Source organism: Pipistrellus hanaki (assembly GCF_964339955.1).
Source record: "Pipistrellus hanaki genome assembly, chromosome: 7".
In the NCBI taxonomy this organism is placed as follows: domain Eukaryota; kingdom Metazoa; phylum Chordata; class Mammalia; order Chiroptera; family Vespertilionidae; genus Pipistrellus; species Pipistrellus hanaki.
Window position 1 is genome coordinate 56,389,207 of NC_140509.1, and position 21,871 is coordinate 56,411,077.

Below are 21,871 nucleotides of genomic sequence, written 5' to 3' on the forward strand. Positions count from 1 at the left end.
TCCAAGGTCCCCTTGGCTGCAGGCACGGTGCTTTTGTTCTCGGCCTGCTGCTTTAAGTATAGCTTTGCTACATTGCCATTTCCCCTACAATTCAAAACCAAGTGCTTGTTTGAATTAGAGCAGAAAAATCCTGAATAGAATGAAGCGTGCTTTCCAGCCATCCAATATGGTGAAGCCGTGGTTAGTGAGAGCAACGGCAGTGATTAATGCTTCACGCTTTTCACTTAGAGGCCTATCGGGAACCCATACGCAAATATCTTCCAAAATTTGCAGGTGAGAGGAGGGGTGAAGCGGCTCACACAGGATTGTCTGATTACAGTCTGACTCCCCTTCCCCCACCCCTCCCCAATTATCTCATAAATTGTGCTTTGGTGAACAGTACTGGAGCTGTTCATATTTTAAATTAAACTAAAGTCCACTGAAGTAGGAAAATTATGCATTTTACATAAATGATGTGGGCAAATTACTATTCAGTTTTTAACAGGGTTTTCCCCCATCCTTTGCTGTGCACAATGCAATACAGTTAATTTACCAGAAAGCATTGTTATTCATCCTCTAATTCTCCAGGCAACTGCTGCCACTTGCTCACCGCATCCTCGCTGCTCGCTGCTCGCTGGGAGTTGAGTTGACAGACCTCCAGGCTCTGTGAAGGGTGGTTTGGGATCCCCGGTGATCTCTAGTGGCTCCGCCTCCTTCCCAGTATCTTCCAGGGCTCACCCCTGGGGAGGACTCTACAAAATGAAAGAATTCACATATCCGGATTCAGTTTTTAAAGGGATCCTTTTGTAAACACACACACACACACACACACACACACAAAGACACACATATAAATATCTTGCTGTTTAGTAATATTTCCCCACAGTATTACATATACACTTTTCATTAAAAAACTACCTGATTATACCCATTTCATTCTCTCTTGCTTCCAATTAGCTACTCATTGATTAATTATATTGCAAACCCTTGATAATTAACTAAAGGAGGAAAAAAAAAAAAAGTCCAAAACAACCAGAATACTTGCAACTGCTAATATATACCTTCTTTCATGAGATTACCAGTTGCATGATGATTGAAGCACACTAGCCTAGTAAGTGGAAGGAAAGGGTGACAGCAGATTCATGAAGCAGAGAAAACCCTCTAGTAATCCTTATTAACAGAGGTGGTGAGGAGTTATTACCAGACTGTTCCCAAGCAATTATTTTATTCTCATACTCTATAAATATATTTCAAACTACATTCCAGCTGGGACATTGGCGCCAACAAGCTGTCTGAACCGTTACACATTGTTCTTTTATGGTATCATCTACCCTCCAGTGAGCAGCCCACTAGTCAGAATAAATGATGTGCCTATATGCTGCGTGTGTTGGGTGGGTGGGGGAGTTAATTTTTAGAGTCTCCATGTTGTGGTTTTGTTTTTACTTCTCTTAGATGCATTTGCTGAGCATCTTCTATATTAAAGCATGAGCTAGCCCTAACAGAAGGAAACACATTCAAAGGCAAAAAACACCGGGCCTACCGCTAGGCGATACATACTCTGCTTGTCCTTTAAGACTGAGCTCAGGCATCACCTCCTCCAGGGAGCCTTCCCTGCACTCCCCATCTTGGGGTGAATGGCCTTCTTTTTTAAAAAAAAATATATATATATTTTAATTTTAGAGAGAAAGGGAGAGGGAGAGAGAGGATAGAAACAGCAATGATGAGAGAGAATCATTGATCAGCTGCCTCCTGCACGCCCCCTACTGGGGATCAAGCCCGAAACCCATGCACGTGCCCTTGATCAAAATCGAACCCGGAACCCTTCAGTCCACAAGCTGACGCTCTATCCACTGAGCCAAACTGGCTAGGGCCTGAATGGCATTCTTTTGCTACCACCTGAGCTTCCACCTAGCAGGCAGCACATTGCATTGATCTCTTACGGGTCTCCATCCTCACTGGGCTGGAAATGTTAATGGTCTCTTTGACTTTCTAAAATAGAGTCTAACCCATAATTAGTAGTCTGTGGATGCTTGCAGAATGAATGAATGTTCTTACACATAGCAACAGCCATATCCACCGTCATCCCACTGCCTTAAAGCGTGATGGCAAAAGAGTCCTCTCATTCCAGCAATGGTTTCTGGCTCCTTGTCTACCATCTCCCTCCTGTCTTCTCCTATTTTCTGGGACAAGCAGGCAGACCTGACTGGACCTGTACTGCCTGTGGACGCTGGAAGTTTCCTCTTTCCGTCATCAACCCCCTTACCTTCTGTTCCATTCTCAGTCAAAGTGCTGTTGTTCGCTGGCTAAGAAAAGGGAATCAGATAGGAGAATCCATATTAATGGGGCTGATGTTACCTGTCCAAAGATAGTATTTTCATGTCAGCATTACCATGTCATGGACAGCATGGTCACCATGCTTCTCGAGCAGGGCCCAGCCTCCTGGTCACGCAGAGGTGTGCAGGGGCCCGGCAGGTCACAGGCTGGTTCACGATGCACAGCATAGAGGTCTGGGAAAATAACTTCATGTCAAGACAAAGATGATATCTTAGGAGTAGATTATCCATCCAATATTCATGAAATTACAATGTTAGAATGAGACCTGAAGGCCCCAGGCCTCAGGGCTACAAGTGTATTCCCATTGGTGTTGGGGTGATTTCTGGGAAAGGTTTGGGGAACATGAATGGTGTTCACTTCAGGCTCCAGCCTGGGCCTTCCCATCACGTACTGCCTCTTCAGACCGGTGACCACACTTTGAGAACATGGAGAAACGCAGGGCTAGTGCCTCCCCAGCTCACGGCGAGTCCGGGTGGGCTCCGCAGGTTCTTAGTGGGTCACTCCCTGTCAGACAGTATTCTCCTTCTAGCCATCCATCCATCCATCCATCCATCCATCCATCCATCGTGTCCACCATCGGCTCATCACTGCTTGAGGTGCGGGGAGAATAGTGAGAGAGTTAGGCAGTATGTTCTCAAGGAGCTCACAATCTGGCAGGGGGGATGCAGGAAAAGAAGAGTCGTATAATAAATATGTGGTTAGAAGAGGAGTAACTATTCTGGGGAAAAGCGTAGTGACCTGGATGCTGGGGTTCTTCGTCACTGATCACACTCTCTGCAGAAGAGTTGCTGTCACCCCAGGAAGCCATTTATTCGCATTGTCAGTCCTCAGCATTGACTTCAGAATAAAGGTTATACGCCCGCTCCTCCTCCCCTCACCTAAGGGGTTCTGAATATTTTGGAAGGAATGAGGTGCAATTTAGAAATTAATTAAAAACAACTTCTGGGAATGCATGTATATATAAATGAAGGTCCATTTGATATTTCAAAGATATTAAAGGTACTAACTTTTAATTATTTTCTCTGTAGTTGTAATCTATCTTTGATAATGAAATAAGATAAATTATTTTCTCTGTAGTTGTAATCTATCTTTGATAATGAAATAAGATAAACATAATATTGGTACCTGCTGTAGTCAATCTGTACCCCACAATATCACTTTGAGAATAAAAATGTGAGCTTCCTCCACCTCCTCCCCCAAACGATTCCCTTCCTCCCCTCTGCCTCCCTGCCTTTTAGCAAATATTTTGGGAAGTCAAATTGAACTCCAACAGTCTAATATATAATGGTAAGAAAGTCAACAAAGCCCTAGCCGGCTTGGCTCAGTGGATAGAGCGTCAGCCTGCTGACTGAAGGGTCCCAGGTTCAATTCCGGCCAAGGGCACATGCCCGGGTTGTGGGCTCGATCCCCGGTAGGGGGGCGTGCAGGAGGCAGCTGATCAGTGATTCTCTCCCATCATTGATGTTTCTATTTCACTCTCCTTCTCCCTTCAATAAAGAAATATATATATAAAAAGAAAGTCAATACAAATCACATAGACCTATGAAAGTAGCTTCCAGGAGCACACATGGACCAGCACCATCTACCTACTGCAGCTCGTTAGCAGATGTCCCTCTGGGAAGGCAGGTGTGGTCCTGAGCCAGAACGGAAGAGGGTGACACCGCACAGGGCTGGGGCCTTGTCTGCTCTCAAGGTCCAGGAAGGACCCTCCCAGCGGGTCCCACAGAGACTCCTATGGCCCCGGGACATGTCTGACAGAACTCTGCAACGCCAGGGCAGCTAGAACGGGCCTCTGGTGCCAAGATTTAGCAGCGGGAGGGCCCGTCTCCCAGGAACCACCTGGCACCTGCAGGGGAGCACCAGTCATGTGGCTGAGGGGTTAGGGACACCCTTCCCTTTCTGGGGAACCGCCTGGGTCTGCACCCGCCTTTCTCTGCCGCGACCGAGGCGGGGCTGCCCGCACCCTCGCCTGGTCTGCAGCTGGTGCCCCGCACGCACGGGAGGAGGCCTGTGGCTCGTCGGCCCGGCCTCGCAGCCAGAAGCACCGGACAGCCCAGGCATGTTTAAACAAATGAACAGATGAGCCTCGGAGCGGACCCGCTTTGCCCAGGGGCAGTGTCTGCTGTGCCAAGTGCTCCTCCCGCGGCCACGGGAGTGTCAGGAAGTGAGGACACCGTGTGCGCAGGTGTCCCGGTGCGCGCGGCCCTGCCGGCGCCGCTCTCCTCTCCGCGGGGACAGGGCGAAGCGATGATTTCATCCTAAACGCGGTAAGGAGGGCAGATTCCCGTTACTCACGCCCAGGTGAGAACGAAAACTCCCATTTTGTAAAACAAAACAAAACAAAAAAACCCCCCTGCTATTTGGAATTTTCTGCTGTTTTTCTTAGATGGCCTCTTATTCTAAAAACATTACTTTCTAGCCTGCTTTAGCCTGTTTGAATAATGATGAAGATAAACTTAGCTGTATGACCTTGTAGGCCAGAGACTAGATATGCCCATAATCTCAATGCCATGCCAGGTGCATTTTTTTTTAAATTGGATAGAATTGTGTTGTTTTCAAGGCCAGCATCGAGATAACCACTAAGTGCACATACGGCTGGCTCTTTAATAAAAAGGGAAGATCTGCTTGTAGCCTTGCTTAGAATTCAACTTCGTTTTCTCTAAGCCCACCGCGGTGAATAAAGTGAGTCTCTCCAAACTCTCCTGCATTGTTTGATTGTCCGGGAACTCTGTAACACAGGGACAGCAGCATGTCCGCACCGCTCCCCGCTGTGCCTTTCCAGGTGGGTTACCTCCTGAGCCAGAGAAATCCGTGCTCAGAGGGTGCAGCGCCTCACCCGGGGCTGCCAGGACCTGACAGGAGAGCGGCTTCCCCAGGTGCCGGGACCCGGAGGGAGGCTCACTCACACTGGGCTGGGCTCCAGGGGGGCAGCTCCTGGCAGCACACCCGCTTCTCGGAGGAAATGCCCGATTCCTCCCATCTCATCGCTGTCTTACATTTCCACCTGGGCCCGCCCTGTGGTGCAGGACAGCTCCAGCGCGGGTTTGGGAACCATGACCCCGAGTTAACCCGAGTCCTCAGTTTAGATTCATCTGAGAGAATCCACAAGGAACTCAACGGCTGAATTAAACTCTGTCCTTTGGTGTTTTTTTTTTTTTTTTTTTTTTTTTTTTTTTTTTTTTTAAGAATATGTTTCCAACAGGTTGTTATGACTTCTTCAGATTTTTTTGAATGACTGAGACCAAACACATACACAAAAATCCTTCAGAGAATATTTGCAAATTATCCGAACTGGCGGGAAGTGAAGACTAAAAACAAAGTTATCTTTACAAATATCTAGAACATGTTAATAAATTGACCAGTGATAGTAACTGTACCAATACCAAAACAATACCATAAAGACTCGATTTTCCAGGAAATCCCATTGTGTCACTTAGGAAAAAAAAGGTTGGAAACCCTTTCTAAACACAAAGGTTATTCTAGCAAGAAAAACGGTCCTTCTTGTGTGATTCCACATCACGCCAGGGATCTATCTGAAAGCACAGGGTCTCAGACCTTGCAGCAAACTGCGGCAAGTCTCAGCCAGCCCCTCATTTCCATGGACAGGACCCGGAAGTGAGAGAGGCCAGGATGCTGTCCAAGGTCACACAGCCGACCGTGGGCAAAGCCAGGCCTGGACAGCTGGCCTGAGTGCCCACTGCCCCTGCAGGCACACCAGCCTATGCCCCTGCTTAGCAACTTCATTCCAAAAGCGGAGGGACACTGGGAAACACACAGACCGGCTCCACGACAAGGAAGATTCTCCTTGTAATTGTCTCTTTCCCCTACAGGTGGGACACGGGAAACTCCAGTTAGAGAAAATGTCGGATAAATTAAAATGTTAAGGTATGCCTAGTCATGCTTTAACATTCCTTTGAATTAGCTAGACAATAGCCTCGCTTTTCTGGGGAAGAAAAGAAAAAAAAAAAAAACCGCTCCAGGTGCCTCGAATGCTCCTGTCGTTTGGAAATCGCTGCACAATGGCTACATTCCCCAGGTGGCTCCTCACCACCTGGCGAGGAACAGATATGTCACCACCAGAGTCCCTTCCGTGTTTCAACAAATGAACCAAAAAATAAAAAAATCCAAATGTAAAATGCTCTCTTTTTAATTACTAAATTAAGAAAGTTAAACAATTTAAAAATGTAAACTCACAAATAAATCATAACAAAAAAGGAATTAAGACTTCAGAGTTGCTACTCAGTATTAAAAACTCAATAGAAATAGGCTTTTTTTTTTTTTGATTTGTTGTTGTTAAACATGTAATTCAAGGTTGGTACAAACAGCAACTAAAAACGTAATACTTTTTTTGTGTGCATCCCCATGAAATGTCAAGTAGTGCATAGTTATTCCCCCGGAGAGCTGTCGGACACACAGAAAATCATTTCATGAGCAGTACAGGACATGGAAACACTCAGTTCACAACGGGAAGTGCACAGCCCCCACCCTCACCTTCCTGGGACTTTTAGTTGCATGAGAACGTTTAGCAGGTTGCCATGACTACAATGCTATGGGTTTTTAGACCATTTAAATGTGGTTACAAGATTTATTAAATAAAAAAAAAAAGTTTGAAACATTTCAGCATTCATATTTTTATACAAGGAGTTTGCGTGGTATCCGTCTTCCAGTTCCCTTGGTAGTTTGGCCGTTGGCTGGCTTAAATATGCCCACTTTGAAGCTTCAAGAACAGATCGCAGTACGTCGAAGCAAATACTGGAGACAGGCCTTGTGAGTTCACCCCGGGGCTGCTGAAAAGAGTCAACCTAACAGCCATCTATAGGTATAGTCATGAATCAAAAGAGTGCAATCCAAATTAAAAAAAAAAAATCATGCTCTGAAAAAGGCAAAAATGAGGCCCCTGGTTTTTCAGAATAACATCAGTGCTTTTCTACTGACTCTGCAGTAAGATCCTCACTCTGCGTCCTGAAGCTGTGGTCCAGGCTGGCCATGGTCTCCACGTTAGCACCCACATGGTGTATGTACAGGGACATATATGTTATATGTATTCATATTTGTAAAAAAGAAAAAAACAAACACCTGTCCTGATTGTTTTTTGTTAAAACATGAAAAAAAATTTTATTGTTTTAGACAAAGAGGCCACTTTTGGAAAATAATGCTTTTTTTTTTTAGTTGAATCAGGTGAAGACAGTTAAAATCACATAGGATTTGCATTTTTAAAAAAGGAAAGCACTGGGATTGTTGGCACTGGAGTAACTATTTACACTGAACAGAGGTTTGGCCTTTTACGTGACATCGATACAATGCGTTTTCCAAAGTCTGAGAGATAACAAGGTCTGTCTTGTATGCTTCACAGAGGAGGTTCGGATTGGGGGACACGTGTCATCGATGAGGGCCATGGAAGTTCATCAGCTTCAGAGTCACATGCAATCTGATCCTGGACGGTTCTGGCTGCCCCGGCAGCTGGCTGGCTACGGATGGAAAGCTAATGGGGAGGGGCGGAGCCTCTGGGACAGGCCTGTCTGTTGACCCAAGTCTCACAGGTTTTCTCCCGGCTGGTACTGGGGCTCCGTGGCCGTGAAGTAGTCTTCCAGGAAGCCCTGTAAGTACTCGAAAGTGGGCCGTTCCTCGGGGTCCTTTTTCCAGCAGTGGATCATGAGCTCGTGCAGAGAGATGGGGCAGTCCTGCGGGCAGGGCATCCTGTAGCCGCGCTCCACCTGCTCCAGCACCTCCCGGTTGTTCATGCCTGCAAAGACAGGGGCGGTGAGAGCGGGCACCTGCGGCCCCCAGCCCTGCCCCTCCCCTTCTTCCTATCCTGAGCCTTCATGGGAAGCCGTGCTGAGGCCCCCACCTTTAATGGGACAGCACGCTGCTCAGAAATAAAAAAGGAACGCATGACTGGTACACACAAAAACCCAGATGATGAACCTCAAAAGTGTTACAAGTGAAAGAAGCCAGACGCAAAAGGTAACATACCGTATGACCTCATTTCTATGAAATTCTAGAAAAGGCGAACGTGCAGTGATAGAAAGCAGATCAGTGGTGGCCAGGAGGAGGGGCCGGAGCGCCTGCAGAGGGGCCCGGGTGTGCGGAGGGGAGATGGAAATGCTCTCCACCAGGGCTCAGCAAGCTAGCCAGGGAAGGCCGGAGAGTAAACCCGGCTTTGCAGGGTGCATACATGTATATATATTTAACTCTTTAAAAATGTACAAAACAAAAACAGGGTGGAGCTGTGTTTGGTCCCCGGGCAGCATGTGCCCTAGATCCTGTATAGGGTGGTGTGACAGCTTAGGTTTGTCAAACTAACCGTATCCTAAAAATTGTCGAATCTTATTGTATGTAGAACTACATTCCAACCAAGATGACACAGACATATGGATGAAGCAGACATAAAGAAAAAGCCCACGGAATGAAAACACACCGTTTCTTGGGTAGAGCATCTGTAAGCGCCATTTCCGAAGTTCGCAAATTGGCTCTCCTCCTGCCCGGGCGAGCACGGTGCCCTATTGTCCGAGATCTGCCACTATGCCAGGCCGGGCACTGTCTGACCCCGGGACCCTGGGGCTTGTGAGGCTGGCGGGGAGACAGGCTGTCTCCAGGGCCAGCGTTTCCCGATTACTGCGGACAGGCCATCTGTCAGCTGAGACCTCGGTGACCCTCTGGGTTGCTGCCTCGGGGAGCACCAGGCCGCTCAGCGCTGGCAGGAGGCAGCGGAGAGACTGCTCACTCTCTGGGGACAGCCGCCCCCGCACAGTGGCCTCCCTGACAGAACAGGAAATACCACACTTGGGGTGAGGCTGGATGCCCCGGCCCCGTTCCGTTCATCACCAACAGGCACCGTTCTCCCCGTTTCCTTCCCTTTTGTTCCGTGTCACGTTCTGCCATCGCCTGCCAAGCCCTTGTGTGTTTTGGCTGCTCCTTGGCCCTGAGCCTGTAATCTGGACTCCTCCCCAACTGACGCTGATAGTTGACAAAAGCAAGAACAGGATTGGAAGCCATGCAGAGACCCAGATTTCTTCCCCGTCTCTCAGGGCATAGCGGTCAGGACAGAGCGTGTGCACGCAGCAGCTCCCTTAACCCCGGGGGGCGGACCCCTCCGCGGGGCCCGGAGCCTGTCCAGGGGAGCTGGCCCCGTGCACAGCCCTGCCTCCCTGCGGAGGCGACACCCAGACCTCGGGACCCGGTGCCGGTTCCCTTTGTTTTGTTGTTACTGTTGGAGCTGGTTTACCCTGGCTCCTGTGGCTGCCAGCCACAGCCCTGTCAGTCACCGGCCTGTCTGACGCTTTTCGGGTGCTTTCTTACTCCGCCGCCCCAGTTTCTTTCCACTGTACTGAAGTAGGCCTTCACCTCGATTATGGTAACATAACCTCCCTCACATTTCGGGGTGTGAATGAGTCTGGGTCCCCACATCCTGCCAGACTTCACAGATGCCCCCTTCCGTTGGATGTTTGGTCATCTAGGTGGCTCATTAGTGTATTAGTTCCAATTGCTGAAACTCACTAGGAAAACTCAGGGCGAGGAGCTGGAGCAGCCGGTGCAGGGCCAGAATTTCCTTACCCACAGCTCACAAACCCGGCCAGCTCTGGAAACCCGGAGTTCTGGTAACTACTCACTTGGAAGCAAAACTTGATCTGAACTGACCGCACTGGGACATAAAACCTGGCCCGACAGGAGGCTATTTAGTGCTTGTCTGTACTCACAGGTAATCCTGCAGAAGGAGGCATGTTTTGAATAGAGTGCTGCCTAGACTCTCCTAGGGTGTTGTATGATGTATGGTCTGCGCACCGTATGGGCTTAAAAAAAGTCTCATCTGGAAGCATATCCATTCCCCAGGGTTTTTGCTGGGAAGTCCTGGCAGGAGTGACAGCAGCCGGAAAGGTTAGGAAGAGAGCGTAATGGCTTATCTGGACTGGCCTTCTCCAAAGGGTTTCCCTGTCTGTCAGCACAGCCCTTGGTTTCATAGCATCTCAGAAGCCACAGGGCTGGGACTGCAGAAGTTGCCTTGTCCCCACCCTCGCCAGGAGCCGGGAGGAACTGGAGGAAAGACAACCAGAAGGTGAACCCCGAGGCCTGACAGGCCCTTCTGAGATAGTTCCACCTCTCCCCACCCCACGCCTTCTGGAGCCGCATTCTGGCACTGAGACCGCCCTGCACGGCACCAGAGTCTAATTGGTCATTCAATTGCTCCGCGGAGCTTATGTCGGTAAATGTTTCATTTCATTAAGAATAACACTACCGAAATATTGATAGAAAGATTTCATGTATTTTTAAAAAACTCTAAGTTTAATCTCCACCAACAGAAAGTTTAACTGATCACTTGGGTCTGGCCTATTTTTCCGGTGCTCGGTCCAAGCCTGGGACGCAGCACACACAGCAACCGGACCCTCCGCGGGGAGCACCTCCCGAGGCAGCCTGCTCCCTGGGGACGGGGCCAGGGGACGGAGCAGGAACCCGGCTGGATGCTGCTGGCCCCACACTGCCAGCTCCGGGCACACTCCTTCTCTCTCTTCCCCTCTCTCCTTCCTCTTCTCCTGCCTTCTCTCCACAGGCCTGGCCCAGCATGGAGAGCAGACGTAACCAGCCCATGCACGGGGCCAAACAGAAACCCACTGATGACGGCGTTGCCAGGGAAGCGGGGACAAGACAGGGGACTTGGCTGACAGGGGCGATCTGAACGGGGCCGGCTCATTTCCACCCACCCGCCAGGCGGCACCCACACAGCTGACCCGCGGCCCCGGCGCCTCCAGGCAGGCCTTGGCAGCAGTAACCGCACCACCGAGGGATGCCCCCTTGGAAGCCGCAGGATGGCTGCTGCTTTACAAGCAATAGCCAGTTTGAGTGGACCGTGTCACAGTGAAAGCCCAGTCTGAGAATACAGCTCTGAAACTTCGAAAAATCGTATTTATCCCAAGAATTTCTTTTTTAACCCCAAATGGATTTTACTCTGCCTACTACTCTAAGATGAGCGTATTTCATTTTTTCTGTTTTAGATGGTTTCATATTTTTGTTACAAAGAAAACTGTCATTTCTCCTCTTTTAGCAACTTTTCCCAAGACGTTGGCTTGGCTTGTGTGCCTGGAGGGAAGGGCAGGGCCTGGGAAGGAATCTGCAGGAGCTTGTGTGCCAGGCGGCCAGAGACGGAGGGACGCAGGGACCCAGGAGAAAAGCACCCTTTCCCGTACGTTTCCAAGTGACAAGAGGACAGTGAGGGAGGAGGGTGCTTGGAAGTGATTTTCTTTTCTTTCTTCTTCTTCTTTTTTTAAATTTAATTTTATATTTTATTGATTTTTCACAGAGAGGAAGAGAGAGGGATAGAGAGTTAGAAACATCGATGTGAGAGAATCATCGATCAGCTGCCTCTTGCACACCCCCCACTGGGGATGTGCCCGTAACCAAGGTACATGCCCTTAACTGAAATCGAACCCGGGACCTTTCAGTCCGCAGGCCGACGCTCTATCCACTGAGCCAAACCAGTCCTGGCTTCTTTTTTTTTTTTTTTTTTGGCCTTTTTCAGTGGGAAGAATGCCAGGAGAGAAAAAGAACAGACAGAAACTTTAAAACACGGTGTATGGGCACACTTTTGGGACACACTCATCAGTAGCTGGGGTCCCCAGCTTCCCAGTGGGAGCTGTGACGGAGACCACTTCTCAGCAGGAGGGTGGTCTCTGCCAGCCCCTAGTGTCTGACCATGGCAGGTGCCAAATTCACCAAGGGTGTCCAGCTTCCCCCCCTCCACGTCCATCAGAGAAGGGGCGAGGGCCTGGCTGCCAGCAAGCACAGACACCCTGCCCCTGCCCCCAACGCTGCCCGCCTGGGCCCCCACTGCCGCACCTGCCTCCTGCTGCCTGCTGGAGCCAGGCAAGTGGGCCTGCTTCCCTGTCCCTCTTCCCCATCCTCCCTGCGGCCTCTTGTCACCATGGATGTTGGGCCTTCCAACGTGGTCTGATGGCATCCTATCCCGTTGGGCTGCCCAAAACACGGCAGCCGCCTCTCCAGCCAAGTGGACTGTGCCCGCTCCTGCCATTATGATGCCATTATCCCTTCTAAATCCTCGTCCTGGCTTCCTCTTGGTCTCCGGATTCATGTTGTTTCCAGCTCTCACTTTGCAGCCCGCACTGCGCTCTGGCTGCCAGCAGTGTGTTCCCACGGGTGTGTGTTTCTCTCCTTTCTTCCCTTTTGGTCTCCGCCCCCCTTCAAACTTCCCCATTCCTCCCCTTTGAGCTCTGCAGTGCCTCCTCCTTCTCCTTTTAGATCCTCTAGGGAAGAAAACCCCTCACGTTCATGGGCAGAGCCACTGGGTTACTTCCAGCGGCATCTCTCAGTGTCTTTCACCAGGCGACTCCCTGGCCTCAGTTTCTCCACGTGTCAGCAAAACACCTCAGCGTTCGCTGTGCCTTCGGCTGTTTGGAAAAAAAATATCTCATAGAAAGAGAGTGTTTTGCTTTACACGTTCCCTTTTTGTGCCGCTTCCTCTTATGGGTCTTGGAGGGCCGGCTCCACAGCCTGGGACCTTGAAGTGTTATCTGTTCACGTGATGTGACTGTGGGCTGCAGGAGCCTGGCCCTCTGAGCCACGGAAACACCTGAGCACAGCGACACCGGGGATGACGGTCAGGCTGTCAGACACCAGGTGACACCTGAAAGCCGAGCTTCCCATGCGGAGGAGGTGGTCTCCTGTGCACAGGCTTCCGTCAGAGGCCCCCCGGCTTCGAGGCATGGCCCTGCGGAAGGCCCTCTGTCTCTGCCTGTTGACCCTGCCGCGTGGGGCTGGGAGGGAGGAAGCGGGACTAAGGCCGTGTGGCTTGCTCAGCACGAGCACCTGCTATCACATCACTGTAGGCTCTGGCTGTCGTACGGGGTAACAAGCAGGTGCCACGCATGCTAGGTTTTGGTGTTAGACCAAAGTAGTACACATTTTGGGCAGACAGGTGCTGATCAAAGAATACACATAAAGGAGTGACTCTGAGAAGGCACAATACTGACAAGCTTTGTTCTCTTTCCCTGCCTCCCCAGATGACCTCAGGGCAGCTATTCTTATTAACCCCCTGTACTGACAAGTACAGAAAGGACAGGTGCCATGGTGCACAAGGGTTGTGTAAGGCAGACAATACAGCATCACAAAGAACTCCTTGTCCAGAGGAGAAGTGGGGAAGACCATGAGGGCCAGGAGGAATGCCAGGCAAATGCGGGGCTGGGAGTGGGAGCAGCAGACAGAGGGCAGAGTGGAAAGCCCTTCTTTCCTGAACTTGGCCTGAACTCTGCCCCCCCCCCCCCCCCCCCCCCCCGCCTCAGCACACAGGCCGGAGGAACCTCATTGGGGAGGAGGCCACATGGCTCCTGGGCATCGGCAGGATGTCCTCTCCGAGGGACCAGGAGAGCTGAACGGAGAAGCCCTGGGGGCTGTGATGGGCGGAGAAGGCAAGGGACACAACAGTCTTGGCTAAGATCCGAGGTTCTATCCTGCTTCCCATTCTCCTGGCCGGTCAGTCCTAACCTCCTCCTTCCCAAGAAAAAGCTGCTCCCGTAGGCCTGCTGGGCGCAGCAGGGGTGGGAGTGCGGCCCCCAGGCTGGGCTGCTGAGCACAGCTCAGGGCTCTGGAGCATCGGTGAGGCTGAGGGAGCTCAGGGTAGGACTGCGGATTCTTTAAGGAAGGTGCTACAGTTTCACTGATTTCCCTTGCTTCTTTACGTCACCATTTAGTGACTCAAACCATTCAGCAGTCAGGCAGCTGCCACTCGCTAGAAGATTTGAAAGTGCTTCAGATGCTTGGTAAGTGTGATGTGCTGGAAGGAATGTCCCGACGTTGCCCGATCCTGCCAAATGCACAGGCGGCTGTTGGGCTGAGAGCCAGGGCTCTGGAGGGCAGGGCCAGTCTGCCTGGAATGGTGCTGGAACTCAGCCTGTGAGCTCACTCCAGGGCCAACCTCCCCACACAACTTTGAGGACAGAGTCTATCTCCTGCCTGAGAAAACACATGCTGTGTTTATGTGTAGGATGATGGAACAGAGATGAGATTGGCCGAATTAAAAAATCTTGTTTCAAAAACCTCATGGGCATGATCTTTTTTATTCCCTGTAGCATCCATCCATCCACCCTCACCCCCCCACCTCCCCCCCATTCATCCACACACGCACTCACATTTGTTCAGTCCACCATGGGACAGACACTGTGCTGGGCACTGGGAACACATAAAAGCAGCCCCCCCCCCCCCCTTGTTCAGAGGAGCTGGGCAGTACACACACCTAGGGGCTTCAACAGAGAAGCAAGCAGAGGGACAGCCCATTCGATCTGCACATGGAGAAGGCTACACGAAGGAGGGGTGTTTCTGTGTTGGGCTTGGAGTCTGAGGCAGACAGTGAAGCTGAGAAGAGGATCATTCAAGAATGATCTCTCGGTGTGAAGGGTGGAGGTGTGGCAGGAGAAAATCCCAAGTCAGACCTCAGTGCCTCCCCATATCACTAAGCATAAAAGCAAATGCCTTGAAAAGGACGCAGGAAGCCCCATCTGATGTGCACCGAGGCCTTCCGACTTCCTGCTCCCTCAGCTGCCGGCACACTGGCCACCTGCAGCTCCTCAGGGCCTGAGCCAGGCCCCTCGGAGGGAGGGCTTCTCCCCACATCTCCACCTGGCTTGTGCCTTGCTTCCTTCGGTCTTTACTCAGATAGCACCTTCCCGGCGAGGCCCTCCTTGCCACCCCTTCCTGATTCCTGTTTAATTTTCTCCCTCCCTATCACCACTAGCCACTACTGAGTGCATTTTGCTTATTTATTATCTTTGTTTACTGTTTGTCTCTTCCAAGAAGAATAACAGTTCATGAGAGCAGGAGGTTTTGTCCGTTGGTTCATGGCTGCAGTCTGGTGCAAAACTAAGGCTTCCGGTTTATTTGGAAGGTAAAGGGAAGCCATGGACGTTTTTCACTAAGAGAGGAGGATAACGGGGTGTGTTTTCTGGACAGTAACTGTTGGTGACAACGACAGAACGGTGGTGGTGGTGGAGGAGGAGGGGGAGAATGGAAGCAGAAAGTTCCATGAAGAGGTCACTGCATGAGGGGACGTCAGCTTGACATGGGGCAGTGGCAGTGGCAGTGGAGGGAAAGAGCAAAATACCCGAAGGTGAAATGCAGGGCAAAATGAATAATGCTGATTGTATGCATCAACACCAGGAAACTGCTTTTTGCGTTTTCATTTCTCACAGACAACAATCCATCAGTACAAAATCAGCTCTAACCTTGGTGCAAAGAATGGTTTTGAACCTGGGCTTGTGGAAAAGCAAGCTGGACTGCTACGCTGAGAATGTGTTCAGGTCAGGCTACCGTGTTTCCCCGAAAATAAGACATCCTCTGAAAATAAGACCTACTTACAGGTTTCCTTCTGAGTGAAATATAAGGCATCCCCGAAAATAAGGCCCTCCCCAGGCTAAACATGAGAGATTTGGTCCACTGATTCTGAAAGAAATGGAGTCACAAGAAATTCACCAGGAAATTCAGGAATTGGATTGTTATGACGATGTTCCAGAAGATGATGACATGACTGTCATTGAATAAATGAGTAAATTCTTGATACTGTAGGATTCACAGTTTGTCTGGTTTGTGTTAACAACTACTGTACTACTGTACCGTATACAGGTAATAAATTTCCTTTATTTTCATTTAACAATAAATGCATACCGTATTCTTGTTCATAGAAAAACAAGACATCCCCTGAAAATAAGACCTAGTGCATCTTTGGGAGCAAAAATTAATATAAGACACTGTCTTATTTTCGGGGAAACAGGGTATTACTAGGAAATTTGTAAAACGAAGCTGGCTTTTGTCATAAACCTTGCAAGCCACCTTCCTGTCTGATGTGGCTCCTCCCTGTTCCTCTCAGTGTCACATTTCAGTTATTATTATTATTATTATTATTATTATTATTTGGCTTTAAGGCTCTCAATCAATTTGAGCTTGTACTTCTCCCCTTCCTTTGAATCTAATCCTTTTACAAAACTTGCTAACTAACCAAGCAATCCAGTGTTTTACTGTCTCCTCATACCTTTTGCCCTTCATTTGGTCACACCTCACGTACCCCATTCTAAGTTCCTTCTCAGATTCTTACTTTGGACCTTCTTTCATGCTGGGCAGAGATGCCCGGAAAGCGTTAAAAACCCATTTATAAGTCACAGCCCCTCCCTTGACCTCCATCCTCACCTTACAGCCAAGTACCCTCCGCTGTGAAGGTAACCACGGCCATCCTCAGGTATGAAAGAACTCAGAAAAATGCACCGCCACCAACCTTCCTTGAAGAAAGAATGACTTGAAAACACACACTAGCCAGCTGAGCAGGTACTGCGTGGAGACCTCAGAATGGAATCACGGTGGCCAGGGACTGAGTCTGGCTGGGTGCCCCCTCAGGCAGGAGGACGCGGTGCGCAGAGAACGCCGGGCAGCACGCACAGGCTAACTCGGCCACGCCAACAAACGCAACCCAACGCGGAGCGGAAGGGCCTTCCTCCCTCAGTGACATCTGGATGAAGCTAACGAAACTGTCTGTTCCTTAAGAACTGCTCTCCTCCATTAAGAAAACAATCCTGTAATTGGAATCCTTCTGTAAAAGCCTCTCCCTCAAGAAAAGTCTACTGTGAGGTTCAGAGTCCAATTAAATCTGATTAGAGCCATGTTGTAAAACACAAACAGGAGGCACCATGGCGAGGACCAGCCTCGGAACAGGTTTCCGTGGCTCTCTGAGGGTGAGGGGCGGCATAAGTCCCCCCCCCTCCCCCCCAGGGCCTTGCAGGAGGCCCCTCAGGATGGGCTCAGTCAGCCCTTCCGGCTCTTCGCCTTGCAGCCCGCTTCCCAGACTCATCTCCAGCAGCTCCTGAACCGGCGCCTCTGCCCAGGCCTCTGCGTCCCTCCACACGCCCACCCTTGTCCGGGACGGAGGAGGGAGCCCTATTTGCCTTCTTCCACGTGAAGCCTCCCAGACACAGCCCCCTCTCTGCCTGCCTCGCAGTCAGGGCAGCTGTCAAAGCCCCTTGCAATCCTCTGTAGCTGTGCCCGACAGAGTGGGCACAGTTCTCATTCCAGCTGCTCGGCCATCCTCACAGGAGGCGGAGTGAAGGGTGGTGTGCAGATTGGGGGAAAGGTTAAAGGAAGGTGGTGTGCAGATCCCTGCATGAGGCGTCCCAGACCCCACTCTCAGAATGAAGACTTGGGGCCACAGTGGGTAAATGCAAGTAACCCGTCCCTTGCGATGATTTCCTCTAATAATAAATAACAAAAAGGAAAGATTCCTTCCTGGGTTGGATGCACATATTTTATCCATGTGACCAGAAGCTCCGTGGGTGCGGGGACTACATTCAGCTCTGTGCTCACTGCTTTGTCTGCAGCACCTAACACAGCGGCCCACTCCGCTGTTCCATCAGCTTGCTGAGAAGATGCGTTCTTATTTGTCCTTCTTTCCCAGGCAAAATGCCCTGCACCGTTCACGTTTCCTGGCGCTCCGCTGAAGGAAGGAATCCCAGCCTCTGCGGAAAACCAGGCCACCTTCGTTCTGCTAAACCCAAACCCCATCACCACTCGCCCTCCCAGCACACACCTGCCTCCCTGCGCCAGGCCCCGCCCCCACCCCTTTGTCTGGGCTTCGGCGCGACCGGAGGAACAAAAAGCGGCTCATGTGACTGGCAGGAAAAGCTTCAAAGACATGCAAAGCAACGTTAACCTTTCCCCCCAACCGCATTTAACACGGGCGATTGTAAACCGGGGGGTCCAGGGAGAAAGGAGTGCAAAACCCGGACAATGAAAAGGAGGGGCCTCACATCTGCACCGTCCCGACCCCAGCACATGGACCCGCTCCAGCCACTACACCAGGCGCCCCCCCTGCGCCCCAGGCCCCTGCAGGGCGGCCCTTTCTGCCCCCGCCAGCGGCTCCGCCCACTGGTGCGCACAGGCCGCCGCCGCCCTCCACCCGCCACTCTACCCGCCCACCCGGCGCTTCGGAGGCGGGGCGTCTGTCAGTTGTGACTGTGCCCGCAGCCTGGCTCCCCCTGGAGTCTCGAGGCCACACCCACCCAGGAAGAGACCCTCTCTCCCTCTCCGCATTTTGCAGCTGACCAGAAACCATCCTAAAAATGAACAAAGGGATTACAAATGAATCTGCGCCCACTGGCTCCTCTGACTGCAAAGATACGACCACGAGAGACCCCCATTCCTCGTTAATCTCCACGATCGTTTTCATCACTGCCTTTTTTTTTTTTTTTTTTTTAAGGCAGGACATGAAGGGAGCTGTGTTCTCTCTTCACTTGGCAGTAACTAAAAGAATACGTCCTTAACATTTCAGAAAGCAGATTGTCCCTGCACTAGAACCACTAACGCGTGGAGGTGAAATGGCCCGAGTGTCCTTTAAGTCACCATCGGCCTAAATGAATGAACGTAAGAGTGGATAACCTGGACCTGGGCTCTCTTTGGAGACCGTGAATCTGGTCCCCAGAAAAATTCCGGGACCACAGCCTCTCCAATTGCTTTCCGTTATACTTGCTTCTGCATATTTTGACTGTTTTAAAATGGGCAGCGAGTGGCCTCCGACTGCGTTTCGCATGTGCCTCTGCTCTCCCTGGCCATCTGGAGCCGGGCCTGCTGAGAGAACGGGGCCTGGCATCCTCCTGCCGGCGGGCATGGCGTGGCTCCGCGGGTCAGTGCTACAGGGCAATCAAAACGCGCGGGGGGAGGGGGGGGGGCTTCTCCTCTCTTTCCCAGAGAGTGTGCAAACGCCATTGGAGCAGAGGCTCTGCCAGTGACGTTTCTGCTCTGGGAGGCACACACACACTCCTGCTGAGAGAGCAGAGTTGCCTCAAATTGGGGAGGACCGAAGCGCTTATCCGAAGCTGCTAATACTTTAATCCTGGCACCCAGTTCATGGCGGCTGCTTGTCTACGTTCCACAGTGGCTCCCAGTTCTGCTCCTCTCCGGCTAAATACCTGTCCATGGGATTCACTCTCATGCTCAGCAGGAAGCTGAGGATGGGGCTGAGAAGGCAAATTGGGTGAGGTTTCCCCAGATGCTCTTGAAAGAGCCTCCAACCAGAGGCCCGTTTCTGCCGGCGCCTGCGCTTACCTGGGTAGGGCACTCTTCCTTTGGTGACCAGCTCTGTGAGTAAGATTCCAAACGACCACACGTCGGACTTGATTGTGAACCTCCCGTACAGGGCTGCTTCGGGGGCCGTCCACTTAATGGGGAACTTTGCACCTGCAGAAAGAGCACCTGGTTATCCACCAAACCAACAGCATCACGCCGGGTATGGGCCGGGAGGGAAAAGCCCTTGGAGAGCCCTTTCCCAGGAGCAGGACACAGAGAGGACGGACAGGGGGTGAGAGCAGGAATGAACCAGGACTGAAGAGCTGTGGGGTCTGGTCCTGGCTCTGTGACCGCAAGCAAAGCCAGTTTAATTTTAATTTTCCCATCAAAGGGTTGCACTTCAAAGCACCTTTAAGCTCTGGCTTCTAGAACTTGAACCTATGGCTACACTGAATGCCCTAGGTTTTGTCTGGAGATGAATCTAACTTGTGAATTAGGAAACCAGTTTTACACACACACACACACACACACACACACACACTCACTGCTTTAGAATAATGTTATCCTATATAATATCCTATATAATAAGAGAGGAATATGCTAATTATTTGTTACACCTTGAGGCGTAATGACCAACCGTGTAACGACCAGATCATGGATCTGCAGGAGGGTGGGGCTGCGAACTACAAGCAGGAGGTGAAAAGCTACAGGAGGGGGCAGGACAGCAAGCTATGTGAGGGGAGGAGGGAATGGAAGTACAGGAGGGTGGGGCAGTGGGTGGAGAGCTACAGGAGGGCGGCAGAGAGCTACTGGTGCATGGATTTGTGCACAGGGCTATTAGTATTTTGAAAAAAATATATTTTATTAATGTTTTACAGAGAGGAAGGGAGAGGGATAGAGAGTTAGAAACATCGATGAGAGAGAAACATCAATCAGCTGCCTCCTGCACACCTCCTACTGGGGATGTGCCCGCAACCAAGGTACATGCCCTTCACTGGAATTAAACCTGGGACCCTTCTGTCCATAGGCCAATGCTCTATCCACTGAACCGGTTAGGGCAGGGCTACCAGTGCTTAAATCATAATGCTACTCTCATGAATCCTTCCGTATAGAAGACCATGGTTCTCACCTGGTGTGTAAAAACCAAATCAAACCACCATGCTTCTCTCAGGGTGGGGACCATTTGCTGCAGCCCCTGTGATGGGCTCCACCTCCCTAAGGCCTCTCACTACAGCAGAGAGATGATTTACCTCCGGCTGCCTCCCTCCCTCCCTCCCCAGAGAGCGGAGAGCGGCTCTTCCTGGCTGTGAGAGCCCTTGCTGACCTCCCTACCTCTCCCCTGCCTGCCAGAGAGCCTACTCTCCCCTGCCTGCCAGAGAGCCTTTCTCAAGACCAAGGAGCAAATTTCACGCCTAAGCCAGTAGGACTTTTTCTTTTAAACTTCTCCAATAGTGAAAAGAATCTTCTCTCTAATCCAAAAGGAGGGTGGGTCCACCCTGCTCTTTACACTCCACGTGTGTACAGGAGTGACACGGACCCTCAGCCTGTGCTCTCACACACGCGCTCAGCAATGATAAAACGGCTCCATATATTTCACAGAACGAACTAAAAGGGAAACACGAGGAGTTTTATTTGGTATAAACACAATTACATGTTTAAAGCATGTTGACTTTACTTAGGAGCTCCTAAAAAAGTCACACAAGGTTAACAAACAGAAATTTTCATAGTATCCTCCATAAAAAGCCACAATGTGCAAAAATAGCAAGTGATTAAAATCTTTAAATTAATATGGTTTTAATAACCAGAGGTATGATAAATTATAGCAATTAGATTTTTGTTTTAAATACAGTATATGATAACATCTTTAGCAAACTTAACTGGAATTTTCTGGCAATATAATTTTCCTTCCCATCTCTTCTATGCCAGTGTGAAATGAAATTAAAAAAAAAAATCCCACTATTTCATTATGTGGCATTTCACATTAACGCTTTTTTTCTTCTATGCACTGCACTATTTGTGATCAACTGTTTCCCAAGCACAATTATTTATCTCTGACCTTAAGGGCTGCATGATTCCACACGAGGCTTGGTATTCTCTGAACAGCCATTTAGTTTTAAAAGTTTCTTTCAAAGGATTCTTCCCATCCTTCTACCCTTGGGCATTCTGACCACACAGCTCTGGACTCTGAGCTCCTGGGATTAATGGGATAGGTTTCCTTCAGTGTCTAGAGCGGACGTTGCCCTGGACCAAACTTCATTTCAGAGAATTAAAGGCATATTAAATTCACTCCTAGTTAAACCATCTCTTGAAAATCTGTGCCCATCTCTGAAGCAGATAGAACATTCTCCCCCGTGCGCACACAAATCCGGTAAATGAAACCAGCCAGGGAGCCTTTCTTCCCTTCTTGGAGTCACTGGCATTGAAGAGGGTATGTGTTGCTGAAAGCATACTATTCAAAATTTGATTAAAGGCATTCTGGATTTTCTGGGAGAAGATTTCCTAATTTCAGATTTTA

General features: G+C 50.2%; 1 protein-coding gene across 11 annotated transcripts in view; it reads right to left on the reverse strand.

Annotated features, from left to right (window-relative positions):
- Positions 1 to 6,438: 6,438 nt before the first annotated feature.
- The window catches only part of FYN (FYN proto-oncogene, Src family tyrosine kinase), a 206,617-nt gene continuing 191,184 nt past the window's right edge, over positions 6,439 to 21,871 (reverse strand). For all 11 annotated transcript variants that reach the window (XM_084889889.1, XM_084889885.1, XM_084889888.1 and 8 more), the window contains 2 exons: positions 19,396 to 19,527; positions 6,439 to 8,056 (listed from right to left, as the gene is read on the reverse strand). In XM_084889889.1, the coding sequence (XP_084746015.1) occupies positions 7,848 to 8,056; positions 19,396 to 19,527 (341 nt within the window). In that variant the 3' untranslated portion in view covers positions 6,439 to 7,847. The remainder of the gene's footprint in view (positions 8,057 to 19,395; positions 19,528 to 21,871) is intronic.